The sequence below is a fragment of the Rhinatrema bivittatum genome, chromosome 19, assembly GCF_901001135.1.
Source record: "Rhinatrema bivittatum chromosome 19, aRhiBiv1.1, whole genome shotgun sequence".
Lineage (NCBI taxonomy): Eukaryota > Metazoa > Chordata > Amphibia > Gymnophiona > Rhinatrematidae > Rhinatrema > Rhinatrema bivittatum.
Window position 1 is genome coordinate 37,348,948 of NC_042633.1, and position 27,996 is coordinate 37,376,943.

Sequence of the window (27,996 nt, forward strand, 5' to 3'; positions counted from 1 at the left end):
AGCCACTGCTACTACTGGCATCAGAGCATGGGAGCAACTTAGTGTTTGGGTACTTGCTAGGTACTTGTAGCCTGGATTGGCCACTGTTAGACACAGGATGCTGGGCTTGATGGACCCTTGTCTGACTGAGTATGGCAATTTCCTATGAGTGGAACATAGGGAAGAGGAGGAAGAGCTGAGGTGTGGAAATTTCAATGAGATCTGTGCAAATAAATCATATTTTCCGTGCATAAAATATAAATGCACAGAAACCATTGTGTATGCATAAATCATATTTTGTACACAAATCATGTTTTCTGTCCATAAAGCCCAGTACTGCATCCCCGCACCCTGAACTCCAGACCCAGTTCCATAGACTAACACTGGTTTCAGGACCTTTACTGCACCTCTGACCAGGAGTTAACGCTTAAAATTTAACAAAACACTCATTCAGCACTGCTATGCATTGGGGTTTGGGGGGGATGAGGTAATAACTATTAGGAGTAAAGTTTGTGCACAACTGCAGGTAAAACTGTACACTCTGCAGAGAGCAGACCTTATTACCCCAGGCCCATGATTTGCTATTTAATGCATTTGTAATATTTAAAGCCTAGAACTGCAGGTTGAACTTGAAAAATCGTAGTTAGATCCCCAAAAATAAGGTAGTCTTTTATTTGGGATTCCTGTGCAGTTTAAACCAAAGAACAAAGGGGCATACCAAAATACAGGTTTTGCTCTAAAAAGATGGGCCGAGTCTGAAATTCAAATGCTTCACAAAGGTGATCCTTCTGTGGGACAGCACGTTTGTAACCAAACCACATCAATGACCTTTATAGTTAGGAAAAATAAATAAATTGAAAATGTAAAACAAGCCAGGAACACTGACTCGCAGCATTTTTTGTTACAATCTTAATCCATTATTAGCTATAAAATTATACTGCCTATTAGTGTGTGACCTCTCATCAAACTCCCTCTCTCTCATGTCCCCATCATTGGAAAGTCTATTATGATTTTCTTAACATTTCGTGGTAAATGTCATTTTTAGCTCTAGAAAACTAGTCAAGAAGTGTATTCAGTCGGTCCAATTAAAAGATATCACCTTATATACATTTTTTATGCTTTTGTTAGCCTTCATTTTGGTTTACTACTGCAACAGCGCGTTTAACTTTAACCCCGTAACCTTCACCGGGCAGCTGTGCTCAGAGAAAACCTCTCTCTTTCTGATTCGGTTTCCCACATTTTGCTCTCTCTGTCTCGCCTTTATTACACACTCCCCTATGTCCTCCCTCAGAGCTAACCAGCTTCCAATTGCTCCTTCCTGTCAATGGGTTTCTTTATTTTAATTATATTCTCCCCCCCCGTGCCTCTCAACCCCGCGCGCTCTCTAACGGCTCCTCAGACTGCGCGAGATCACAAGCTCGAGCTGCTTCTTTTTCACTGTTTCCCGCCTTCTCTTCTCGCGCGCTCTTTAACGGTCTCCCTCGCCCCGCCCCTTTCTGTTCTCTCTTTCCTGCCGCGCCACCATTTTTAATACGGCTCCGGACGGAGGCTGTGGTGCAGTGGCTCAGTCAACCTCTGCCGAGAAAAAAAAAACATTACAGATAAACGGGGTTGGAACTAGTAGAGAGCCGCCAGCTTCTCCCCCTTTGATTTTAATTATTCTGTGTATTCTTTTGGCCGCACGTGCAAAATTGCCATGCCAATGGAGTTAGCTGCAGGCTAGTCACCCAGCATCACGTTTTAAGTACATCCAGTGATGCATGCCCTTGTGAGACCCTCACTCACTCTCCCTGCACGTCCATTGCCCCATCCCTTCTCCTCACTGGCACCACACAGCCGGGCATGTGCAATACCTTCACTGGTTCTCTCCCCATATCCAGATCTTCAATTCCCTCATACCACACAGCCCTAGCCATCCCACCACTCTCGACCGCTTCCCCCGATCCCCCTCACTTTTTAGTCTCTCCCACACATTTTTTGATTAACTCAGGGCATTTTATATTTTTTTTCTAACCTGACCGTGGTAAGACAGGAATAGTTTAAATACAAGTTTTCTTGTTTGAATATACCCTGAGAGTACTCCTTACCCTCAAGGCGTAGGTTCGTCGAGAGGCATCTATGAGAGACAGAAGACTGGTGAGCAGTCAGGGAGTGAACAGAGGGGGAAAAATGGTATTTGGGTTTTTCCTCTGTCTAGCTTGATGAATACTGCCCTTGCCTTTGTGTCAGGTCCACTACATCATCTGCTTGACCACTGGGATAGGTTTTGTGAACCTACATCAGACTGGTGCTTAGCTTCCAAAAGGCAGCAGATACCTCTCATATTTTATGGGGTTCCACATATGTAGGCCCATGTCCTGCTAGTGCACACGCCCTGTGCGGTCTAGTACCGGACTGGTTAGAACAAGCAGAAAGCTGTGAACTGAAATTCAGTGCACCGCTTCCTAACGTTCAAGCAACTTTATTTAACTGCCGATGCGGTAAGCCAATGTTATGGTGATACACTGGCAGGCCGATGCTGTATCATGCACTGAGCCTAGCGCACAGGCTAACAAGCTCTTGGACACGCGTTTTGGATGCACTAGGCAACACCCGATGTAATAAGAGGATTAGCGCATCCAAAACGTGCGTCCAAACCATGTAAATGCATGTAGATGAGGCTATTAGCAAATACCCCCCCCCCCCCCCATGCAAAAAAATCACCGTGTGCCTGATGTGCACATTTTAACATGGAAAACGTAACGCTAGTCTCAGGGTTGGTATTGTCTTTACATAGTCCGAGCTGTCTAAAAAAAACAAAAAACCCCACAAGCCCCCAAATACTGGTTTTCTGTGGTTCCTCTTCTGTGTGAAGGGGGTATGGAGGGCTATGGAAAGTCCTGGGGCTGTGACTTGTGAAATTTTATTCCCCATCACATTTTCCTATTTTATTTATTTATTTAAACATTTCATATACCGTCGTTCCGTGTGTCGATCACAACGGTTTACAAAGTGAAATTCATAGTTAATAAATTCAGGTGCCTGATGTGCACATTTTAACATGGAAAACGTAACGCTAGCCCCAGGGTTGGTATTGTCTTTACATAGTCCGAGCTGTCTAAAAAAAACCCACAAGCCCCCAAATACTGGTTTTCTGTGGTTCCTCTTCTGTGTGAAGGGGGTATGGAGGGCTATGGAAAGTCCTGGGGCTGTGACTTGTGAAATGTATTCCCCATCACATTTTCCTATTTTATTTATTTATTTAAACATTTCATATACCGTCGTTCCGTGTGTCGATCACAACGGTTTACAAAGTGAAATTCATAGTTAATAAATTCAGGTGCCTGATGTGCACATTTTAACATGGAAAACGTAACGCTAGCCCCAGGGTTGGTATTGTCTTTACATAGTCCGAGCTGTCTAAAAAAAACAAAAAACCCCACAAGCCCCAAATACTGGTTTTCTGTGGTTCCTCCTCTGTGTGAAGGGGGTAAGGAGGGCTATGGAAAGTCCTGGGGCTGTGACTTGTGAAATGTATTCCCCATCACATTTTCCTATTTTATTTATTTATTTAAACATTTCATATACCGTCGTTCCGTGTGTCGATCACAACGGTTTACAAAGTGAAATTCATAGTTAATAAATTCAGGTGCCTGATGTGCACATTTTAACATGGAAAACGTAACGCTAGCCCCAGGGTTGGTATTGTCTTTACATAGTCCGAGCTGTCTAAAAAAACCCCACAAGCCCCCAAATACTGGTTTTCTGTGGTTCCTCTTCTGTGTGAAGGGGGTAAGGAGGGCTATGGAAAGTCCTGGGGCTGTGACTTGTGAAATTTTATTCCCCATCACATTTTCCTATTTTATTTATTTATTTAAACATTTCATATACCGTCGTTCCGTGTGTCGATCACAACGGTTTACAAAGTGAAATTCATAGTTAATAAATTCAGCAGTCAGAGACAAAATGATTGGTTATCTTCTGTAGGTATTAATTTCCATCTGTCTAAAGGCAGTTTCTTGGACTTATGGAATTAGGCTAGTACAAATAGCATGGTGTAAGTGTAATAGCGGATAAGAATGGTGGTTTTCACATCTAAGTCTGTGGGATGTTTGAGAACCTCACATTCTCTCAGTTGATTTATTCTTTGTAATACAATTATCTTTTGTCCTTCATGTCTTTGAGGCTCAGTATATTCTGTGTTTTAAATTAAATTATAAGCGTTTATGAATAGTCTCAGGTAGAGAATTCCAGAGCTTTCAACCCGCTGTGGAGAATACTCAAATCTCTTCTTTGTGTCAGGTGTGTGCACCGTATTGTGAGAATATTTAATAGTCCTTTATTTTGGGATCTTAGTGTCCATTGAGGATTATATGGTTGCAGTGTCACTCCTAACAGTCCGGTGTTATTGGAGTGAACGGTGTTGAATATTATCATAATTACTTTATAGTTGATTCTAGATTGTATTGGTAACCAATGCAGTGCCATCAGGGAGGGTGTTATGTGATCATATTTCTTAGATCCTATTAATGGTCTTGCTGCGGCATTCTGAAGTAGTTGTAGTGGTTTTAATTGACTTGCTGGCAGACCAAGAAGTAAGGAATTACAATAGTCTAGGTTTGAGAATATTAGAGTTTGTAACACTGTACGAAAGTCTACAACAGTTAATAGTGGTTTCAACCTTTGTAGTATACACAGTTTAGCCTAACTGTCTTAATCCGTTTCCTGATGGACATTTTCATTGTGAGGTTCTCATCTAGCTGTACACCTAAATCCCATACTTGAGTTGAGGGAGTAATTTGAAAGTTTCCGAGGTCTATGGCAGCTGATTTTGCTATTAATAAGCTTCTACTTAGCCAAATTATTTCAGTCTTTTTAGGGTTTAGTGTCAGTTTAAGTTGAGATCCATCACAATTAGTTTGTCATATGTTATGTTTTTATTAGGATTTGTGTATCTCCATTATGGGGCAATAATTAAACTCCCTAAAATGTAGTTTTGACTCTGCAGGGTTTGCATCAATAAAGCAAAACTTAACATAGAAATTATGGCAGAAAAAGACCAAATGGCCCATCCAGTGTGCCCAGCAATCTCCCATACTTATCAATTTCCCAGACTGCCAAGGGCAGGGCTTTTATTGGTTACTGTTTGAGTCCATTTTCCCTCCACCCCCTGCTGTTGAAGCAGAGAGCAATGTTGGAGTTGCATCAGAAGTGTAGTATCAGGCTTATTGGTTGGGTAGTAACCGCCGCATCAAGCAAGTTACCCCCATGCTTATTTGTTATCACAGATTGTTACAGTTCAATGATGGAGTTGCATCAACATTATGAAGGCTTATTGGTTAAGGGTAGTAACTGCTCTATCAACAAGCTACCCCTATGCCTCTTACTTCATTCCCCTCCTCTAGCCTTTAGAGATCTACAAAACTGTGAATTTACTTTTGCCTTTGCTTTGATTATTATTGCAGGATATGTTACCAACAGAGACTTTCACCTGTTTTTTCTGCAGGTACTATATCTGGGCCTATCTACATGTGGTTGTTGTGTTTGGAGCAAAGTTGTGGACCCTTTGTCGTAGTGGCGATGTCTCCTCCCATGGAGAGGGGCCCTGTGGGGAACCACAACAATAGGCTAAACTCAGTAGTAAGCGGACACAGAAGAGAGGAAGCTTTATTTTACAGCAACGGTGCTGCCCGAGGAGCGGACAGTGCCTGTAGACTCGTAGTATCTCTGTAATGACCTCCAATCAGACTCAAGATGTACTGGTGTTGAATGCTCTCACCCAAGCTGAAGGCGTAGGTCTGGTAGTGGTCCGCAGAGCAGGGTAACCCAAGAACCCGGTTTCAGCAGGGAAGGCAGATGTAGACAGATCCGGTAGTGGTTCGTAGCGCGGGGTAACCCGAGAATCTGGTAGGGTGAAGCAGATAGAGAGTCTGAAGAGCGGAGGTACTCACAGGGTTGAAAGCTTTAGTCGAAGTGGTAACTTCCACTGTAGAAGATGAGTCAAGATGGAGGACCCATGGTCCGTGGTGCAGGATACCCAGAGAGAGTAGGCCCTCGAGGAGCGAGTACCTAAGGTGTCCGATAGGGTACTTGAGGAAAGAATTTATTTATTTATTTAACAATTTTTTATACCGACCTTCATAGTAAATTATCATATCGGATCGGTTTACAATTTAACAAAGGGAAAAAACAAGAGTAACAAATTCACGTAAACGAAAGATAACAATAAGTAGGAATAAGTCAAAGTTACAATCAACAGGGGGAGAGAAACTTGGAAGCTTGCAACAAGCTGGAAAGAAGATAGGCCGGTAAAAGAAATTTTACCATAGAGTGTACAAGTTAAAAACTTAAGGATGGTGCTTTAACCTTAATGTCTCAGAGTCCATTTATTTTTTCTTTGAGAAATGAAGTGCCAGACCGGGTAGGAATGAAGGCCAACTAGTGTTTGTCTGGAGGTTCAGGGAAGGCTTGTTGAAAGCGCCAGGTCTTAAGTCCTTTTCTGAAAGTTAAAAGGCATGGCTCCAGTCTGAGGTTTGATGGGATACTGTTCCAGATCGATGGGCCTGCTATCGAAAAGGCTCTGTCTTTGGTCGTAGCGAACAGACAAGACCCCCGAGAAGCGGGTGCCCAGGGTAGTTAAAGCAAGGCAAACCCCGGAGGGTGGACAGAAGCAGAAGGGCCCCCGAGGATCGGGTACCCAGAGCTTCCCGGAATCAGCAAGGTACCCCAAAGGGTAGGAGGTGGTGTTCCAAGCGAGCAGCTTAGAAGCGGTCAGAATTAGCTGGATTGTAATCCTTGCTAACTCATAGCACTGGTGGTGAACGGAGGCTAAGTACCTGGAGGTAGTGACATCATGCGGTGGGGCCCCCCCCATTTCTGCGGGTAAAATGCTGTTTTACCTGCAAAAATGACTTTGAAAATAGTCTTTAGGGAGGGTAATTTTCAAAATATGAGAAAGTCTGTGGATAACTTTTTAACCACAAAATTTCTAAGGAGAAGCATGCACATAACTTTTGCTTTCCGATTTCTCAGAAAGTGCACACACAAACTCACCTGCTCTTGGCATGGTGCAGTTTGTGCCTGTGGATTTGCGTGTATGCATTTTAAAATCAGTAGTAAGCACATCAATCCAAATGCCACCCCAGACCACCTCTGTTTTATGTGCACAAAAATATGCACAAAATTGAGTATTCAGTGGCGATAAATAGCTTTTGAAAATTACCCCTTTATGTATGCATGTGGGAGATGTATAACTATTCAAGCTGTGATGTGGCTCAAAACATTTTAGTCAAAGACAAAATCAAAAGATGGCTCGTCTTTGAAAGGTTTTAGACCCCTTCTCTATTGCTGTGCTTGTGTATGTAAATGTCGCCTTTTTTATTATTATAACACTGATTTAAAAAAACATCTCACAACCATAGAGCAAATGGATTGATGTTCATCATGATTAATTCTTTTGAACCAATTAGGAAAAGTCTGTTCAACTACTGTATGCTCTGCATCTGTCCTCCGTGTGCAGTAAATTCTGAACAGTCTTTCACATGCTTCCTGATCCAGTCTGCAGCATTAGCTCAATCCTCCTTACTGGTCTAGGAAATCACAGGTTTGCAACACGATTCTCCTTAGGAGCTTGCGATGCACTACTAAGGAGCTGGAACAGCTCCCAGGTTCTGCTTTTAAGCCATCCAATTAAATAAACATTCTACAATCACATTTTTACAGACCTTCTAAAACTTATGTAAGCAGGATTCCCTTTTCACATCTGCACTCCACACATTCCTTCTCCACTCTTCCAGCTACCCCACCCCTAACAGCTTTCTGAGCATGCTCAATTCACCCAAGCCATATCAAATTAAAACCCATGGTCAGGGTGACTGGATCATACCATATCAAAGGAATCAGGGTTACACATAGATGCAGCTGGACTAAACCAGGTCCCTGACTTGTTCCTCCAGTCCCTGATGCCCTGCTGCGGTTATCTGCTATCTGCACCGTTCCACCTTAAGGAGGCAGGATCTCCCCAGCATGGCCTCAGCTAGGGAGCTTTGCGCATGCTCTGCTTCTTTCTATTCTTCTAGTGTCTGCAGGGCTGTAAAGAGCAGAAAAGACTCAACATAAAAGCAGAAACTTTCTGCCTCTCCATGACTGGAAATTCCTGCAAGCCTCAGTCCCAAATTCGTCCCCTCCACACTACAGAGGGGGAGAGGGCGGTCTTAATCTGAGACCCTCAGAAATCAGTCTAGCCTCCCCCCAGTCTTTATTTACCTTTCCCAGCATCTGCCCAGGAAAAGGGAAATCTCCAGCTTGAATCCATCCCTGAAGCAGCAGAATTCAGAGGGAAATGAATGCGCTGGTTTCTGATCCGGTAATAAATTATTTTCTAACCTCTAGTACATCCATTATCTCATACGCAAACACTCTCACAGACTTATACACACACTCTCACATACACACACACCCCAACACTGTCTTACACACAGTTATGCAAACAATCACACACCCACATACTCTCTGGCCTAGTGGTTAAAGCAATGGTCTGAGAACCAGAGAAACCAGGGATCCTATTTCACTTCCCCCACTGATATTCCTTGTGACCTTGGGTAAATCATCTACTGAAAGCTCTTTGGTGCAGGGAATTATTGTGCCTGAATTCTAATGGTGTAAGCCACCTTGAGCACTATTTGGATATGCAGGCTAAAAATCCCAAATTATTATTTGTATGAGACACTGAAAGCAAGGAACAAGATATATCAAAATGATAGGGCAGACTGAATTAGAGGTGGGGTGGCACTATGTGTTGAAGATTATATTGAATCGAGACGGATGAAAGATCTGTAGGAAACAAACTGCACTCTGGAATTTCTGTGGATTGAAATTTCATATAAAATGGAAAAGAGTATAGCAGCAGAGGTATACTACTGTCCACTTGACTAGGATGATAAAACAGATTGTGAAGTGTTAACAGAGATTAATATTTGCAGTGCAGTAATAATGGGATATCAATTACCCCATTATTGATTGGATAAATGTCTCATCAGGGCATGCTTGAGAGGCAAAATTTCTATATGGCATAAATAAATGCTTCATGGAGCAAATGGTCCTAGAGTCCGTGAGAGAAGCTGCTTTAGATCTAGTTTTCAGCGGTTCTCAGGACCTGGTGCAAGGAGTAACAGTGGTAGGCCCCTTGGCAATAGTGACGATCATAATGCACTCAAATTTGATATAATCACATTAATTCAAATTACTGCAGTAGCATTTAACTGTAAAAATGAAGATTGATAAAATTAGGAAATTAGGATGAAACTGAAAGGAGCAGTTTCAAGGGTCAAAAGTTTGCATGAAGCAGAGAGATTGTTTAAAAATACCAGTTTGGAAGCCTTAGCTAAATTTGATTCCCTGTATGTACCAGGATCAGTCCAGACTGCTGGGTTATGCCTCCCTTCCAGCAGATGGAGTCAGAGAAAAGCTGAAAAGCCCCCACCATATAACCTGGTGTGCCACCTGCGATCCCTCAGTATTTCTCAGACTCCAGCAGAGTGAGAGAGCATAACCTGCAGTCCTGGTTCTGTCTAAATTTCCCAGGATTTGTTCCCCTCAGGTTTGATTTCTCTTTTTCAGACAACCTTTGACTAAATCAAACTTTACTGTAAAAAAAAAAGGACATTTTTTTTAAATTATTTCTAAATTTTTGTAATTCAGTTACATACTTATTGCATAACAGAATATTATAATTCATCCAATACATCCAATTCTTTCAAAAGAAATAACAAATATAAGAAGGACATTTTTGAGTTTGCAGTGAAGCAGCAGCTATCTTCTGGCGGGCAAGGCACGGCATTGTCCTGCAACTACTTTCCCGGAAAATTAGATTACTGACCCGGTGAGCAGAGGGGGAAAACTTACCGGTAGACCGGTTACTCTCCCCCTCTATTTTTGAGCCTTCTATTTTTGGCCTGGCTGTCCACCAAGGCTGACTTATAAACATTAAATAAATATATAACAAGTCAGGGTTCAAACACTTTATTTTTACCACTGATTGCTCCCCTTTGTCAGCCATTGCCTGCTCAAAGCGGATATTTCACTCGGCTGCTGCACTTCTTTTTTTCATGCCGCATGGCAGCGAGTGTACAGCATGTGGAGAGCCGGGGATCTGGCTCTCCCGCGAAGGCCTCTGCTCCTGGTGTCTCCCCAGGGGCGAGGGGCCTTTGCGCCGGTCAAATTCGGCTCGGGGGGCGGCCTTGCTGGGTCCGCGTGGTCGGCAGTCAGCTGTCAGGCAGGGGCCTGCCTCGCTCCCGACCAGCGCGGGAGCGGTGGCCATCTTGCCTGCAGCTGACAGGGATGCAGTTTCATCGGAGGGGGAGGAGGATCCTTCCCCTCTGTCCCCGCCGGCCCTCAGTCCCCAACGACCGCGCGGCTTGTAGGATGCCTCGGCTCCCCCTCAGCCTATGCCGTTGGGGGAGCCCTTAAAGCGGCAGCACCCCTTCTCAGTTTGTTCTGCTTTTACACAAGGCATATATGGAAACTGAGGCTGATGGGGAATTCCAGTCTCCTATCTGGGCTAAGATTTTCAGAGCTTCCAAGGATCAGGGGAGCCCCCCCCCCCCCCAGAATCCTCTGGGGGGGGGTTGTCGGACCCCCTTATTCTGGCGGATCAGGAACTTCTGGATCCCTCCAACCAGGCAGGAGGTGATGGAGTAGATAAAGCCACCCCGGTGGAGGAGGATGATCCGCAGGTACTCTGCTTGTTCCACAGAGAGGAACTGAACCCCTTAATCTCCCATGTACTCCAGGAACTGGAGATCCCTATCCCGCAAGAGGTGTCTGATAACTCCCCAGGGGATGCGGTTTTGGCGGGTCTTCGGGTTCCACCCCAAACTTTTCTGTTCCATCCATAGCTTTTCCAGCTCATGTCCCGCGAATGGGAGACACCTGAGGCCTCATTGAGGGTTAGGGCTATGGAGAAGCTTTACCCGCTTCCCAATGATTCACTCGATCTCCTTAAGGTTCCTAAGGTAGATTCAGCGGTCACAGCCACAGCGAAGCATACTACTATCCCTGTGACGGGAGGCACAGCACTCAAGGACCTCCAGGATAGGAAACTGGAAGTGTTACTTAAACGGATTATTGAAGTGTCTGGCTTGGGGGTACGAGCCGCAGTATGTAGTAGCCTTATGCAAAGGGCTACCCTCTGTTGGGTTCAACAGATGCTCACGGCCCAGGACCTTCCCCTGGGGGAAGTCGAGCAGGCGAACCAAATAGAATTGGCGGTAGCCTATACAGCTGATGCCTTGTATGATCTCCTCCGTACTTTAGCACGCACTAGGTCTTCGGCGGTGTCTGCCAGGCGACTTCTATGGCTACATAACTGGTCGGCGGATGCCTCGCCCAAGTCTCAGCTAGGTTCCTTTCCTTTTAGGGGGAAATTATTATTTGGAGATGAACTCGAACAGCTTATAAAGGCCTTGGGAGACAACAAGGTTTACAAGCTCCCGGAGGACAAGCCCAGGTCGGGCCGCTCACCCGATGCCTACAGGGGCCGTTTTCGGGGGCAACACCGTTTCCGGACAGGTAGGGGTTCCTCGTCCTATAACCTTCGACAATAGGCTACCTGAGCACAATCATGGACATATTCCTTTTGTGGCAGACAGCCTCAGCGAACCGCAGCCACCCATGCTTTTGCCCACAACAATAAATCTCCCCAATGAAGGGGCGCCGGCCCATTCCTCGGTTCCACGGATTGGGGGTTGACTTTCGCGTTTTCGAGAGAAATGGGTCAAGATTACCTCAGACCAGTGGTCCTAAATATTGTAAATCCCGGTTACACTTTGGATTTTGCTCGACCCCTGCGGGATCTCTTCCTACAATCACCTTGCGGACCTCCGCAGAAGCAGCAAGTCGTCCTCCAAATTGAACTTGGATAACAATAAAAGGGGTTAACAACATAAAGTAACAGATATGGGGCCTAATGTAGGCTGGAGTTACGAACGGGTGTTGGGCATAAGGCTAGGTTTTTAATATTGCTCTCTGGGGGTTACCTATGAAAGGGATCATAGGTTGGAATAAACATAAATGCTGAAGTTAGGAGAATGCTTGGTTGAATAACCAGGTCTTGAGTCTTTTTTTAAATACATTAGGGCATTGCACTAGTCTGAGGTCTGATGGGAGAGAGTTCCAAAGTTTGGGACCGGCAGTGGAGAAAGCTCTTTTACTTAATGCTGTCTTCATCAGTGGGACCTGTAGGTTGTTTCTGTAAACTTGTCTCACTGGTCTGGTTGAGGTGTGAGGTTGAAGAGGGATCTTGAGCTCGAGTGGGGCGATGTTATGTATTGCCTTGTGGATTGATGAGAGTGCTTTGAAAAGTATTCTGAATTTGATAGGAAGCCAGTGTAGATTTTTCAAGATGGGTGTTATATGGTCTCTTTTGTTTGTCTTGGTTAGAATCCATGCTGTTGCGTTCTGCAACATTTGTAGAGGTTTTGTGGAGTTAGCAGGGAGGCCAAGTAGTAGTGAATTGCAGTAGTCTATTTTACTGAGAATGATTGCTTGTAAAACTGATCGGAAATCTTGAAAATGGAAGAGGGGTCTCAATCTTTTTAAGACTTGTAATTTGAAGAATCCATCCTTTATGATGTTGTTAATGAAAGATCTGTAATTCATTTGGTTATCTAGTATAACTCCCTAGTAGTAGGGAGTTATACTACTATAATGGTTATCTAGTGTAACTCCCTAGTAGTAGGGAGTTATAACTACTATAATGGATGCCAAAAAAGCAAAGAAAATGTTAGGAATTATTCGTAAAGAAATAGGAAATAAAACAGAATGTCATATTGCCTCTGCAGTGAGCCATGCTATGACCATACCTTGAGTACTGCGTGTAGTTAGTCACCCCATCTCAAAAGAGACATAGCAGAACAGGACAGAGTACAGAGAAAGGTGACAAAAATGATAAAGGGAATGGAACGGCTCCATTATGAAGAAATGCTAAACAGGTTAGGCTCTTCAGCTTGGAGATGAGATGACATAAGGGGGATATGATAAAGGTTTATAATATCATGAGCTGGGTGGAAGAGATAAATAGTGGGCAGTTGTTTACCCTTTCAAATAGTACTAAGGGACTCTGCATGAAACTAGCTAGTAGCAGATTTAAAACTAATTAAAGAAAGTGGGGGTTTTTCAACCAGTGCTCAATTAAACCATGGAATTTGTTGCCAGAAAATGTGAACAAAGCTAGTAGTATGTGTTTTAAAAAAAAGTTTGGGCATGTTTCTGGTGGAAAAGTTCTTAAATAATTATTAACCAGCTAGATTTGGGTGTCTCTACTGCTTACTTCTGGGAGTGAGCAACATGCAACAGACTCTCCTCTGGAGATCAGCTGCGTACCTTCTAGTGACCTAGACTGGCTACTGCTGAAGACAGGATGCTGGACTTGATGGACAATTGGTCTGAACTAGCATGACACTTCTTATTTTCCCTGTCTCTCACACACATACACTTCCACTTCCAATTTATTTCTTATATACCGCAAATTCCAAATTCTTCAATGTGGAGTTCGCAATACATGCCAGCAAATTTACAGAATACTGAACAAACAATACAGTTTCCCAGTGCACCCTACTTCATTGAAAGAATCCTCAGAATACAAAACTATATACAATATCATGAGAAAGAAGCGGAGTTAAAAAAAAAACTGGCCTTCAATTTACGCCTGAAAAGAAAATGAGAAATGCCATACTGGGTCAGTCCCAAAGGTCCATCAAACCCAGCAGCCTGCCTGTGACCAGGGGTCAGTATTTGTTTTTAATGGGATTTATTTATTTATTTAAACTTTTATATACTGTCATTCTGTATTATTCAATCATAACGGTTTACAATAAAGTTAAAAGAAAATATTAAAATAATCAAAATAAAATAGATAAAAATTCAGAAATGTAATATATTTTCTGTGTTCTATTTCTGTGTTGCAATTTGCTTATGCTTTATTGTTTTATATTATAATATTTATATTCCACCTTTCGTTATAGGTGGAATATAAATATTTCAAAATAAATAAATACCTGGCAAGATCCCAAAGAATAGGTCTGATTCTTCTTGCTTGTAAACAGGGATGACCAGTGGCTTCTGTTTCCCTCTAGGAACTTGTCTAAACCCTTTTTAATCCCAGTTATGCTAACTGCTTACACCACATCCTCTGGCTGCTCCAAGGGAAGCTCTTTAGGCATCATATTCCATAATTTAGGACCTAACCAAGAAAACACTTGATTCCTGTTTTGTTTTGTTTTTTTTCCAATCAGAAATCTAAGGAATTGAGTACCTGTAATAGTACACAATAGGCCAATCGAAGGGGGTGTACCAGTCAATCTGATTCAAAAAATAGGTCAGGCCTAGACCTGCCAAAAACTGAAAAGTAACATTAGGACCTTAAACTGGCAGCCAATAATGTTCTTTCAGTATTGGTGATAGAGGGCACTTCCTCTTGTGCCTTTCACCATCCCAGCTGTGCAGTTTTATCCTAATTCAACCTTGTAATGAATTGCGCTGGGAGAACCATGTAAAGACCATTGCAATAGTCCAAATGTGTCCCTACTACTAGTGTCTGCAGGAAAAGAACACACGTAAAACTTCGTGAAAGCCTCTGTCTCCATATATCAGTAATATGTCAAGAAAAATGTCTAAACTGCACATTTCATCTTTAAGCATCAGAGGGCAGAGCTACAGGTAAATGACACAGGAATTTCTAAGGCAAAAAATATCAGCTTTTTCTGGGTTCACTTTAGAGACTTTTTTCACCCATCCAGCTTGAAATAGTTGTCAGACATTGTTTCAGCCTTTCTCTTGACTCTGTACCATTGTGCCTTAGAAGGAGGAAGAGTTGGCTTTCTTCTTATCTTTACACATTTAAGCCCTGCTCTTTAAGCCCAAAATGGTTACCTGTCATTGGCGTACGTTAATTAGCTCAATCTGAATTTCTTCAGATGTTTTCCCAGGGAAGCTTTTCCCCAGCACTTTCTTATACCAACTCACCAGCCTGCATTCCTCTCACCTTTCTAGCTGCTGCTACTTCCTTGTTCAATAAGATTTCCTCCTCTCTCCTTCTCTGGTCTGCATATACTGATGCCTCCTCCACCTGTTGCTGAATCAGCGAGCAACCACAGATTTCCAATGCTTCTCTAAAAAAACAATCAGTACAAAGATTGGAGATTAAATAGAACAGAGCTCTCTTCATGCTATGATCTATTAGCTAATCTCACTGACAGAGGCCATATAACAAAGTTTATTATACACATGTTATAATGAAGCTGGAGGGAGAGGTCTGAGGGTGTCCTGTTTGCTGTTCCAGGCATCGGTCACATTCAGTGACGTCGCTGCTTATTTCTTGAAAGTGGAGTGGGACATTCTGGGAGAATGGCAGAAGGAGCTGTACAAGAAGGTGATCAAGGAGATTCATGGCCTCCTGATGTCACGAGGTAAATATGCCTATTCTATCATATAACACCCATTGCAGGAGGAGTGTTATCATTTTACCAGGCTGGAAAAATCTTAGATGCCAGGACCCATGGGCAGCTAAAATTTAGGGCCTAGCATGTGATGACATCCCAAGATCAATAGGAACTGCTGGGCTCTCCAGGGCCCAGTGAGAGACATCACTGCAGCAGCCCGGCATAAGATAATGCTCTATGCTACAAGATAAAATTTATACATGTTAATTTAGAGGGTTCATACAAGACCAGCTGGAGTCTCTGTTTTCTATATAAGAAAAGCTGGTACAGGGGAAGAAGGAAAAGATATACCTTTTTAATTCCTCCAGAGAACCACAACTTCTGTGGAAGGGATTTGTTAGCTCTGTACTAATTAACTATACCATATAACATGTAGCCCCTCCAGGTGGTAACTAGATGTCACAGGTCATATATCCCCTTTTTTCCTGCTAGATGATGTTATCTTTATATCACAGGATGGGTTTTCCTTCTCAGATGCTCCTGATAAGAAGCTGGGACTCCTCCTCTCCAGGAGGGCACAGGCTGGCAGAGAGCACTGGCACCTGCAATGCCTCCAGCTAGGAGGGTCATGAATAGAAACGACTGTATCAGGCACGCTGCATCCATCTCTTCTCACCAAGCTTTGTCAAGCAAACACATACCCACACTCACCTCCATTAGATCAGGAAACAGTTGAAACCCTGGGGATTCTCCAAGTACAAATTTAAAATGTAATTTTGCTATTTTTATTCGCAGGTTATTCAATTGTTAATCCTGATGTTGTATTCAGAATTAAAAAGGAAGATGAGACATATTTCACTCAGCACTGTGAGTGGGAGGGAAAAGAAAACATGAAGGATCCCACCATTGGTAAGCAAATATTCTGGATTTAAAGGGCTTTATATTTTCAAATGAGAAGAGATGGGTCATTAACATCAAACATTTGGAGACATAAAGAAGCAGATTATCAGATTGCCCATATTTTTGCATGCAATTTTATGTACTTTTGCTTTGCTTTTTGCCTGTGGAAAAATACCCACACAAAATTGTGTCTGCTTTTTTTTTTTGTGGGGACTTTTCTCAGGTAAACCTATGTAGGTAGTTTTGATTATTCAGACTACCTATGTAAGTGCCTTCCCCAACCAAACCCTGCCCTGGCAATGCCTCCAAACATGCACAGATAAAAGTACCCACATTGATAACATATGTGGGTATTTATACCTATGTGTAGAGTGGGCAATAATCAAAAAGCCCAAGGTAAAACATTTTATGCCCAGAAAGAGCTTTGATTATTGCCTTTTCCAACCATTTTGTAATATAATATTAGCAGGGCCTGGGTGAATCCTCCTAGACACGTTTGTTTTCTCATCCCAGGCCTTCCAATTGTAACATCTGTGTTCTCAATGAGCATTAAACAAGAGGAAGAAGATCCATCATTCATGGAGCATCCTGAATTAGAAACAACTGAACAAGTTCATCCTCTTGTATCAAGCAAGTATAAATGTTCTCAAGGCTAGCTCTAGGACAAGTGGCATCCTAGGTGAAAATTGTTACTGTTCCCTGTACTTAACCAGATCAGTCCAGACTCCTGGGTTTTTTCTCCCTTCCAGCAGATGGAGACAGAGAAAGTTTCGCAGGCACTGCCTCTTATCCCGGTGTGCCATCTACATCTCCTCTGTATTTCTCTGTCTCCAGCAGATGGAGGAGGTGCAAAACCTGCGTTCTGTACCTGAATAAAAAAAAAAAGAATATTTAAAAAAAGAAAAGAAGAATCCTCCCAGGGGTTGGCAGGTCCTGGTGGGACCATCCCCCCTGGTAGTAGGTTAAGGATGAGCAGGGATTGGGGACCCCGAAATTGCTCCTTCTGCACCGGGGGTGACAGCTGGTGGTCCGGCTCCCTCCCCTCTCGCGAGGATCATGAGAAGCCTATGCCACCCTTCTTCAGGGAAGTAATCCTTTTTCTGGTTATTTGTAAAGTTAAAAAAAAAAGGATTAGAAGGGGGTTGTAAAGTGGTGGTTGTTTTTTTGCTGCTTGCCCTGCTGCTAGAGACAGCAATCCCAGCAATCTTTTTTTTTTTGGGAAGGGGGGGGGAGACAATAGGGGCTTTGTAGGCCAAACTTCCATGGGCCCCTACTTCCCCATCAGCAGTAGCAGCTTAATAGGTCTCCCCGGGCCCCTACCTCTGCCTGGTGGCTCTTCCTTCTGCCCATATAAGCAAGCACAATGTAACTACTCAACACTTCCTTACTACTGGCCACTACTTCAAGGCTGCTGCTCACCCACAGCCCACTCCAGTCGTCATTTCTCCTCTCTAGCTTCCCCATACCTGATTAATGTTCTTCTCCAGCCCCACTTCTCAGTCATGATCAGCACTCCTTCTAGCTCCACAGTATGTTCTGTCTGACTTCACCCCCGTAAAGCCACAGGGATCAATTCTAATGCTGCTAGCCCGGGAGCCCATGAACCTTTAAGGGGATGGACTCGGATGGGATTTTATGAAACTGCAGCTTCATTGTCTTGTCTCGCTTATACCAGCCCACTGGGGAATGACAGGGAGGCCATCATCTCACGGTACCTCAAATGACTGCTCAACTTGCCCTATCCAAAACCAATATTGAATGTCGTCCTGGATATCTTTATTTCCTTTTAGATTATAAGCTCTCTGGAGTAGGGATAATCCTTAACCAGTGAAGCTGATGGAAAAAGGACAGAAGGAGAATAAACTTGTAAATTAAGAATTAGAGAAGCCCTAGATTTATAGAACAAGAGAAGAAGAAAAGCAAGAATAGGAGGAAGTGTAAAATAGAGGGCATTACATAGAGATCTATGGAGCAGCAGATACAACCCTAAACATCTTGCTGGGCAGAATGGATGGCTTTATCTGCTGTCATTTATGATGTATTAAGATAAGGATGTATTCATCTGATATCATAAAGATGGTATCGACAAGTAAATGCGAAGATCGAAGTCCATAAGTACTCACAAGCTCTCAACAAAGGTAAAGGCAGAGATCCGTGTTCTTTCAAATTTTTGAAACTCTGTGTGCACAAACATTTTCTTTCTGTGCAACTTTTTAGAAGCCAAGTTCAAATTTGTTCACTCTGAGCCAGTACAGGGCAAATAATATCAGAATTTCTTGGGCTTGCTATGTTTTGCTATGTGTGCAGGATTCAAACATTTGTGCGCATGCACATGTGCACAGCTTAGAGGGAACAGTGGCAGAGATAGAAGACTGAATCGGAAGTGAATGATGAAAAAGGGGAAGGAATACCATCCGAGGATGGGACAAAGAGGATTTCAGTCTTTGAACTGCTTAACTGTTAAACAAATAAATAGCAGGAAGACCCAGTGGAAATTTGAAAAGAAACAGGTGATGGAAGTGAAGGAACAGCTAAATAAAGCTGGTTATTGTCAGCATACATATGACTGGAAAAACCAAGGGAAGAAAATCCCATAGTGGGCCTGTGTTTTGGAGAGTCTTTACCCTGCATACTATGTAGGTTGTTAAGCGCTAAATCACGATTAAAGGCGCTTATCCACAGACACAAAGGTACCATACCAAATTTAGTAGAAACAAATTTTAATTTATTATTGCATATCAATAAGCAATGCTGGTGCCTTTGGGAGGAACAGAAGGACAGAACCTCTCCGGCCAGAGCTCAGGAGAAGCTCTACCTTTTGTTTTTCTCCTTACATTAGTAAAGTCTTTTTATAGATAACACAGACAGTCTCAATCCCCAAATTGCTCAAATCCATGGGAGTATCATGTACAAAGTTTCTTGTGTCAAAACAAGATGAATTAAACCTAAGTTACCCTGATCCCTCTTCACAAATTGAGGCCCACTTGCCTGATGTTCACATCAATCTTCTGTTAGTCCTTTGCCCTGTCAGTTTTTCACCCTCGGAGGTTTCCAAGACTCTGGTTTCGCTGGTATCACTTTAGTTGAAATGTTAGCCCGTGAGATTCTAACCTTTTCCTTCTGCTTTTCTGAGACCCCATGACCTTCCATCATAAGTTTTTGATATCTCCTGCTGCTGTCCAGATGTCTCCTGTAATTTCTCCAAATCAGGGTCAATAGGGCATTTAAGGTTCCCATGGCCAGAACTGCAAGCAGGCCAAGAGAGCAGAGGATTCTGGGTGAATCATAGTCTCCATGTTGGTCTCAGACTTAGGCACACATATCAAAGTGCAGAGCGCATGGGATAAAGCAGGCGCAGAGATTTCAAAATGATATCCCTGCATGCCCTTCTGGGGCCCACATGAGCCCTGTCCCAGGCACAACTCGTTTTCTCTATATGGGGAGGGGGAGGAGTAATTTACCAAATAATTTTTTCTGCAGATCAATGCCCACTTAGCTACTGAAATCCCTTTGAAATTTTCCCCAAATTTCAGTCAAATTCTGAGCTCACTTGCACTGGTAATAATATGGTCTGGTGTAACTTTTCTAAATATATTGTAACCATGTTTTCCCATAACAGGATCTCCCAATATCAAACCTGACATTTTAATCCGATTTATGCAAGACGGATTCAAGACTGAGCCCCAGGATTCTGAGGAAGAAGGAAACCTGACGATCACAGGCACATATGAGGAGCTGCATGTAGCAGGTGATGTAGTTTAGCATAAAGCTAGTGCTGAGCTGATCTGTACTGTTCTGATTCTCTTTCCAAAGGCACCTCCTCTTCCCCCTCTCCAGTATTTTACTCTCCTTCCTTCTGTAGGATCTCCTCAGTTCCCTGTACATACCCGGATCAGTCCAGACTGCTGGTTTTCCCCCCCCCCACCTTTAGCAGATGGAGATAGAGATGTTTTTAAAACAAAGCTCCACCTTATATAGGAGAGTGCCACCTAAGGTCCACCAGTATTACTCTGTCTCCAAGCAGATGGCGGAGGTGCAAAACCTACAGTCTGGTTAGGGGATTAAATCTGCTTAGGATAGTTAGTCAGTATTCCCTGTACGTACCAGGATCAGTCCAGGACACCTGGGTTGTGACTCTACTGGTGCGGAGTCACAACCCAGGTGTCCTGGACTGATCCTTGGTACTACAGGAACGAAAATTATCAGGTAAGAAACTAATTTTCCTTTAGTGGCTAATTGTTTTGGAAAATCAGGGACTTGGTCTCTTTAAAAAAAAAAAAAACCTGGCTTAAGGAGCAAATCAGGGATTCTGTGGTCAGCCCTCCCAGAGGGTAGGTAGGTCCTGAGAGGGCCATCCCCTGCTGATTTGAGGCAGCTGCCAACGAAGGTTGAGGACCCTATTATTTACTTTGGGCAGCTTGGGTGCGATACCGGGGAGCCCGGCTCACACCACCCAGATAGATCAGCACTCTGGACCACAGCACCCTGGACCATTTCAGGCAAGTCTCAATTTAAAAAAAAAAAAGTTGGTAATTTTTTACTTTCGTTTTGGGGCCGTCGTCCTCTCCTCCCTCTCATCGCGGGGGGATTTTTGCCATTTTGACCGTCGGGGAGGCTGTTTTTGAGGTTTTTGTGGGCTGTTTGTTCCTTTGCCGGCTTCTCCGATGCCGCGGTCGACTGCGTGTAACGCGTGCGGCTCGGCCCGCGCACGGCTCTCCCGTGAGGGAGTGTGTGCAGCCTGTCTGCCGGGGGGAGAAGGTTCCTCGGGTGCAGGAAAATCCAAAAAAGGGCCAAAAACTAAGTCGGCACGAATCTCCTCAATATCAGCTGAGGCTGTGCTGCCTGCATCTGATCCTTTTCAGCTGAGCGCGGGAACGGAGGTCATTTTACAGATGTTCCGCTCTGCTACTCAGACTGCCATGGGGGAGGGGGGTTTCCCTCCTCAGCTTTCTCCTCAGCCGAGGCTCCCTGAAGACAGGGAATCGGTGTTGTCGGCTTCTCCCGACATGGAGGACGGTCCTGAGGGGACTTCTGACTCCTCCTCTGACTCATCCTTCATTGTATTCCTGCATAAAGTTTTTAAGGCAAAAAAAGCAGGCAAACTGCAGGACGGGTGGAAGTCTTCCTCCTTGGGTGCTAGGTCCCATGCTCGCAAATGTGCTAGGTCTCGTGAGGGTGTGGGTCCGGTCCAGCCCAAGCGTCCCCTCCGCACAGGAGATCCTCGGGGGGAGGGGGGGGTACTGATTCCTCATCGCAGGATTCGGAGCCCGAAGAGCCAGATTCACAACCCCAGATTCCGCAGGGAGCAGATGGGGTGGGTCCAGATTCACAACAGGCGGCAACAGGTTCGCAGGCCGCTGAGGGGGATGACCCTAAGGTGGTCCATCTCTTTCGCAAAGAGGAGCTGGTACCCCTTATTCCGGTTATTCTTGCTGAGCTGGGTATTGACAACCCTCCTGAAGAATTCAAACTCGGCAAAATGGACCCGGTGTTGTTGGGCCTGAGAGGTCCTGCCACAGCTTTTCCCTTCCATTTTTCAGCCACCGATTTGCTGTTCCGGGAATAGGATACCCCAGATCTTGGGTTGAAAGTGGGTTGTTAACATAGAATATATTGATTTATGAACTAGGTTCGTATATTAAAGCAAATATTACAGAACTAAGAAATAATAATAGTTTGTTGGGTCCATCTGTCTTCTTAGTGTTATATGATGGGAGCAAAGTTTTGATTCATTGGGTGAGTTGGTAGGCTTTAGTAAACATCTATGTTTTTAGCTCTTTTTTGACTAATATATATATATTTTTTACCTCAAGCTGCCCCTTATGTAAGTAGATAGTTGGCTGCTGCCCTTCCATACAAGATGGTGTGGCATCGCAGCTGATGATATGAAAAAAGTGACCCACACAGTAGAGTGGCTGCCTTAGGCACTGGTCTACTTTTGTAAAACCCAGTTCTGCATCCTTCCTTTTATTCTTTACTACTACTGACCTTTATCACTGCTGCTACTGCAGGAAGCCTCCTCTCCTCACCTCCCAGCAGCACATGCTCTTTGCTTTCTCTGGCAGCTGGAAGGAGGGAAGCAGGATGGTCCACCACTGGTGGAAAGGAGGCAGAATGGCCTTTATTGACAACAGCAACAGGAAGGAGAGAAGCAGGTTGGCCACCATGGCAGCAGCTGTCATTGGGATGACCCCCAGTGGCAGAAGCAGGAGATAGGGAGGTGGGATGCAACAGCAAAGGGCATTTTTGTACTAATTTTCATGGCCATGGCATTGTGGGACTCCAAATGCCCTACCTGCCATGGTTCCTTTTTCTGCTTTTGCCACAAGTGTTCTTTAGCTCCTTCCACCAAGATACTTAAACTTTCAGAGCGCACACAATTCCCAGCATCTCACTTTTAGCAAAATGTTGCTTTCCTTAAGTTAATATCTAAGACTGTTTAAAAGATGAAGGTACCTTTCCCATTCTTCATACAGGCAGTCAGAGTTACAGTCCTGACCCCACAGTAGAGATTTTGAAAATAGAAGTGCCACATCTCGGCGATCAGCTGGAGGATGAAGAGGAAGATACTGATAACAACAGCGGTGAGCAAAATATTCCTTTTTACAATATTATATGTTTCTTTACAATGTTATATATTTTTGTGTTCTGGATCCTGCCCTGAGCCTCTGATTGGATGGGAGGTTTATAAATACAAACTAATGAGCACACACATTTTTATCCAACAGATGATGGATTTGGGAACAACAGAGAGATGCAGAGAATGTGGGATGGACAGCAGAGGGAGGAATGGACACACAGAGACCCCTCCAGAGATAGTTCAGGTCCTTCAATTGACAGTAGAGTAACACCAACCATGGAAGAAATAGCCCAAAGAGAAGAGACACCAAACACATGTATTGAAGAAGAGAGAGATTCCAACCACTGCTCAAATCTCATACAAACTCAGATACTCGATGGAGAAGAGAGACCATTTCAAAGTGTAGATAGTTGGGAAAACTTCACCACAAACTCACATTTTATTGAGCACCAAGAAATGATTGAATGTGGGAATAAGTTCACTGAGAAGTCAAGTTATAGATATATCCAACAATATAATATAAGTGAGAATACATTTATATGTACTGAAGAAGAGGAAACAAGTCCTAAAAACACAAACCTTATTACACACAAAAATGTTCACAATGAAAAGAAACCATTAAAATGTACTCATTGTGAAAAAAACTTTACAAGCAGAGCTGACCTGGAAAGTCATTTAAGAATTCACTCAGCAGTAAGACAGTTTCAATGTACTGAATGTGGGAAAAGGTTTACTTGGCAGTCAAACCTCATAGCGCATAAAAAGCTGCATAGAGGAGACAGACCTTTTAAGTGTACTGAATGTGAAAAATGTTTTGTATACAAGTCTCAACTTAAAATACATCAGAAATTTCACAAAGGAGAGAAGCCATTTAAATGTTCGGAATGTGATAAAAGCTTCATTCATAAATCCTATCTACGACAACATGAAAGGATACATACCGGAGAGAAACCATTTAAATGTACAGAATGCGATAAAAGCTTCATTCATAAATCCTATCTGAGACTACATGAAAGGATCCACACAGGGGATAAACCATTTAAATGCTCTGAATGTGATAAATGCTTCACTCAGAAAGGCAACCTCAGACAGCATGAAAGGATCCACACGGGTGAAAAACCATTTAAATGTTCAGAATGTGATAAATGTTTCAGTCAGCTGTGCACCATGAAACAACATGAGAGGATTCACAGAGCTGAGCTAGAAAGGCGTGTAAAAATTCACTCAGGGGGAAGACAGTTTCAGTGTACTGAATGTGAAAAAAAATTTACTTGGAAGTCAAACCTCATAGCACATAAAAAACTTCACAGAGGAGACCGGCCTTTTAAATGTACTGAATGTGAAAAATGTTTTGTATATAGATCGCAGCTAAAAATTCATCAGAAATTTCACAATGGAGAGAAACCATTTAAATGCTCAGCATGTGATAAAAGCTTCATTCATAAATCCTATCTGAGACAACATGAGAGAATCCATTTGGGAGATAAACCATTTAAATGTTCAGAATGTGATAAAAGCTTCATTCATAAATCCTATCTGAGGCAACATGAAAGAATCCATAGGGGAGAGAAGCCATTTAAATGTTCAGAATGTGATAAAAGCTTTATTCATAAATGCTATCTCAGACAGCATGAAAGAATACATATGGGAGAGAAACCATTTCAGTGTTCAGAATGTGATAAAAGCTTCATTCATAAATCCTACCTAAAACAACATGAAAGGATCCACACAGGAGAAAAACCGTTTCAGTGTACAGAATGCGATAAAAGCTTCATTCATAAATCGTATCTAAAACAACATGAAAGGATCCACACAGGGGAGAAGCCATTTAAATGTTCTGAATGTGATAAATGTTTCAGTCAGATGTGCAATATGAAGCAACATGAAAGAATTCACAGAGCAGAGCTGGAAAGTCATGTAAAAATTCACTCAGGGGAAAAACAGTTTCAATGTACTGAATGTGAGAAAAGGTTTACTTGGAAATCAAATCTTATAGCCCATAAAAAGCTTCACAAAGGAGAGAGGCCTTTTAAATGTACTGAATGTGAAAAATGTTTTGTATACAGGTCACAGTTAAATATTCATCAGAAATTTCACAATGGAGAGAAACCATTTAAATGTTCAGACTGTGACAAAAGCTTCATACACAAATCCTATCTGAGACAGCACGAAAAAATCCACCTGGGAGAGAAACCATTTAAATGTTCCGAATGTGATAAAAGCTTCATTCATAAATCTTACCTAAAACAACATGAACGAATCCACACAGGGGAGAAGCCATTTAAATGTTCTGAATGTGATAAATGTTTCTCTCAGAAAGGCAACCTGCGACAACACGAACGGATCCATATACCTTGTACTTCCCTAGAGGTGAAGGAGGAATGGGTCTTATAGAAATAGATTATACATATAGAGCAACTATCGTAGGCCTCCCAGCATAACTAAAGCACCAACAAACTCAAATACATGACCAGGGCTGCAGTACGAAAGTTAATGGCCACAGTCTATCTCAAAGCATTAATTTGGACAAGCATTCTAATGAATGGAAGGAATGAGTGAGAATCCACCAGCACACATGAACAGAGAAGCAGAACTTTAAAGAATTGCAGCATGAAATAGAAAAAGTAATTTCAACAATTACATGTGGATCAAAACCTGACACAGAAATGTCTAAGGAGAGTTGAACTTAAAACTAAAGATGAGAGACTGATAATTGCAGCACAGGACAGTCAACTATAGACAAGATGGCTCAAGCCATCATAGAAAAAATTGGCAAAACAGACAAATATAGATTAGGTAGCACAGAACAAAAAGAGTCACATGCTTATTGCTGAGTGCAGTGTATTGATGTCAGAAGACCTGTACATAGAAACATAAAAAGTGCCAGGTTGGGTCACACCGAGGTCCATCAAGATTAGCATCCTGTCTGTAACAATGGCCAATCCAGGTCACAAGACACAGTAAGGTTGTGTGGACAAATAGTTTAAAAGGTTGTTTTTTACTTCATTGTAAAAGGAGGATATGGCTCTTTAAGAAGTGAGCCCATGCCATAAATTGCTGATATGAGCAGCTGTTTGTGAGTGAAAAAAAGAGAAATCGATAACAGTTCAGTTGCTTGCTTTTTTTGGCTCTCCTGAAATTATTGTTGAGGCAGTCTGCCTGTGAGAGTTAAGAGGGACTTCAGAACACTGACAAGGAGACACAGGACCTGCTGTAAGAAAATTAAAGCTGTGGTGTGAGATTGAATGTTGATAGTATTTAGAGTTACTCAAGGCTGAAATCTTGTAGGGATATATTTAATTGTCCCTTATAACTAGAGGAAAAAATATAAAGAGAAGACAGTCTAAAGAATTTTATTTGTAGCAAGAAAAATCAGTTGCTTAAATAGTGCACACAGTACTCAGGCGTATTGTGTTGCGGGAACTTCCAGAAGATATTTGCATAGACAGGTTTCGTCAGATTTTATTTTATTTAATGTCATCTAAGTCAATAGAATGATAGGGCATTGAGAGCCAAGAGGGCTAAGAGGAACCTGCTACAGGAGACCAAGTCACAATTGGGTCACTGAGTGGCGGAGTAACCTATAGTGGGTTGAGCAGCGGGTTCAGATCCTGCTACTGCTTTTTGTAACCTTGGGCAAGTCTCTTCAGCCTCCATTACTTCAGGTACAAATTTAGGGGGTAATTTTCAAAAGGGTTATGTGCATAAAAGTAGCATATATTGTAGCAATTTTCAAAAGCCCGTTTATAGGTGAATCCTCAAAGGAGTTATGCATTTAAATGTAGCAGTTTTCAAAAGCCATTTACCTATGTTAAGTAGGCAAAAACTATTGATAATTCAATGACATATATTGTAGCAATTTTCAAAAGCCTACTTTCATATGCAAAGTGCATTTACACATGTAAAAACCTTGTTTTAAGCATGTAAATGCTTTTAAAATTCAAGCTCTTAAAGTGCACTTACATGTGTAAATCCTATAGACATTTCAATAACATACACCATAGCACTTTTCAAAAGCCCACTTGCACAAGTAAAACCCAGTTTTGAGTGCATAAATACTTTTAACAATTAGCCTCTCAGAATCTAAAGGGAGCTTTATATTATATTTAATGTAACTTGCCTTGAGCTTGGATTAGGAAAGGTGAATAATTAAATCTAAAATCCAAACTGCATACTTCGGGAGAGAAATCCTATTCATCAACTGTCATTTCAGGCAGACAAACTCATCAGAACATTACAAGTCTGATCAGAAATCTCTCTATTAGAAGATAGAGCATAAGCAACATATTATATGATTATCCATGACAGAAATGTGCTGAGTGACACTAGGGAAAGATTATTGTTAATAACAAAGATTATTTGCATTACAAAAAACACTCCACACTTACGTGAAGAATCCAGTAGTGGAATTCTTTGAAAAAACCTGGGAGGAAAATATAACTTTAAAAAAAGTTATAACATTGAAATACAATTATTCTAAATTTCTATTTTCTAAAATATACTTACAGTATCTAATCAGCTGTATTCCATCTACAGCTGCAATTCTGAAGTGTTCCTGACAAAGAAATAAAATTTGCATAGTTTTGTTATTGTGATTTTATTGTATGATAAATATCTTTACTGCCAGATAGTAAAAGAATTATTAACATACAAACAAGTCCCGCCTACCAGAACTTGCTCTCTCTTACACCATTTCCATCTCAGGCCCTCCACCCAACTTCTGAGAGAACTGATGAACCCATCATTCCAACTACTCTGTCAAGGGATAGGATTGTGGGGGAACAGTAGCCTCCCTTAGGGAATTAAGTACTGATATTACAGTACCCCAATCACCATGTGCTTGTTTTTCATAGAGGTGCTTTACAGTAGCATGGCACATCCACTGGGAACTGTGTAAACACTATAACATCACTGTACCAGAAAAACACCGGGATCACGACCCAGTCAAAAGTGTAGGGGATGGTCGCCTGGGACACTGCCAGATCCTCTGACAAAAAAAAGCTTAATGTTAGAAACCCAGACATTGTAGTGACAAAGAAAAACATATGGACAGCATTGCTGATAGATGTGATTCAGAGGTTATATGGAGAGACAGAAGATCCTCAGGGATGCAATCATAGA

The 27,996-nt window shown here is 42.5% G+C and overlaps 1 protein-coding gene across 2 annotated transcripts; it reads left to right on the forward strand.

Annotated features, from left to right (window-relative positions):
- Positions 1-1,510: 1,510 nt before the first annotated feature.
- LOC115081021 (zinc finger protein 420-like) lies at positions 1,511-26,611 on the forward strand. Of its 2 annotated transcripts, none has more exons than XM_029585538.1 (7): positions 1,511-2,115; positions 15,296-15,422; positions 16,191-16,304; positions 16,809-16,925; positions 19,915-20,043; positions 22,772-22,879; positions 23,024-26,611. In XM_029585538.1, exons 1-7 carry the CDS (start codon positions 2,098-2,100, stop codon positions 25,267-25,269), a joined length of 2,859 nt encoding a protein of 952 aa, XP_029441398.1. In that variant the 5' UTR covers positions 1,511-2,097; the 3' UTR covers positions 25,270-26,611. The 2 variants fall into 2 exon arrangements, with proteins under 2 accessions (XP_029441398.1, XP_029441397.1); XM_029585537.1 differs by lacking the exon at positions 1,511-2,115 and adding an exon at positions 8,042-8,323.
- The last annotated feature ends 1,385 nt before the right edge of the window (positions 26,612-27,996 follow it).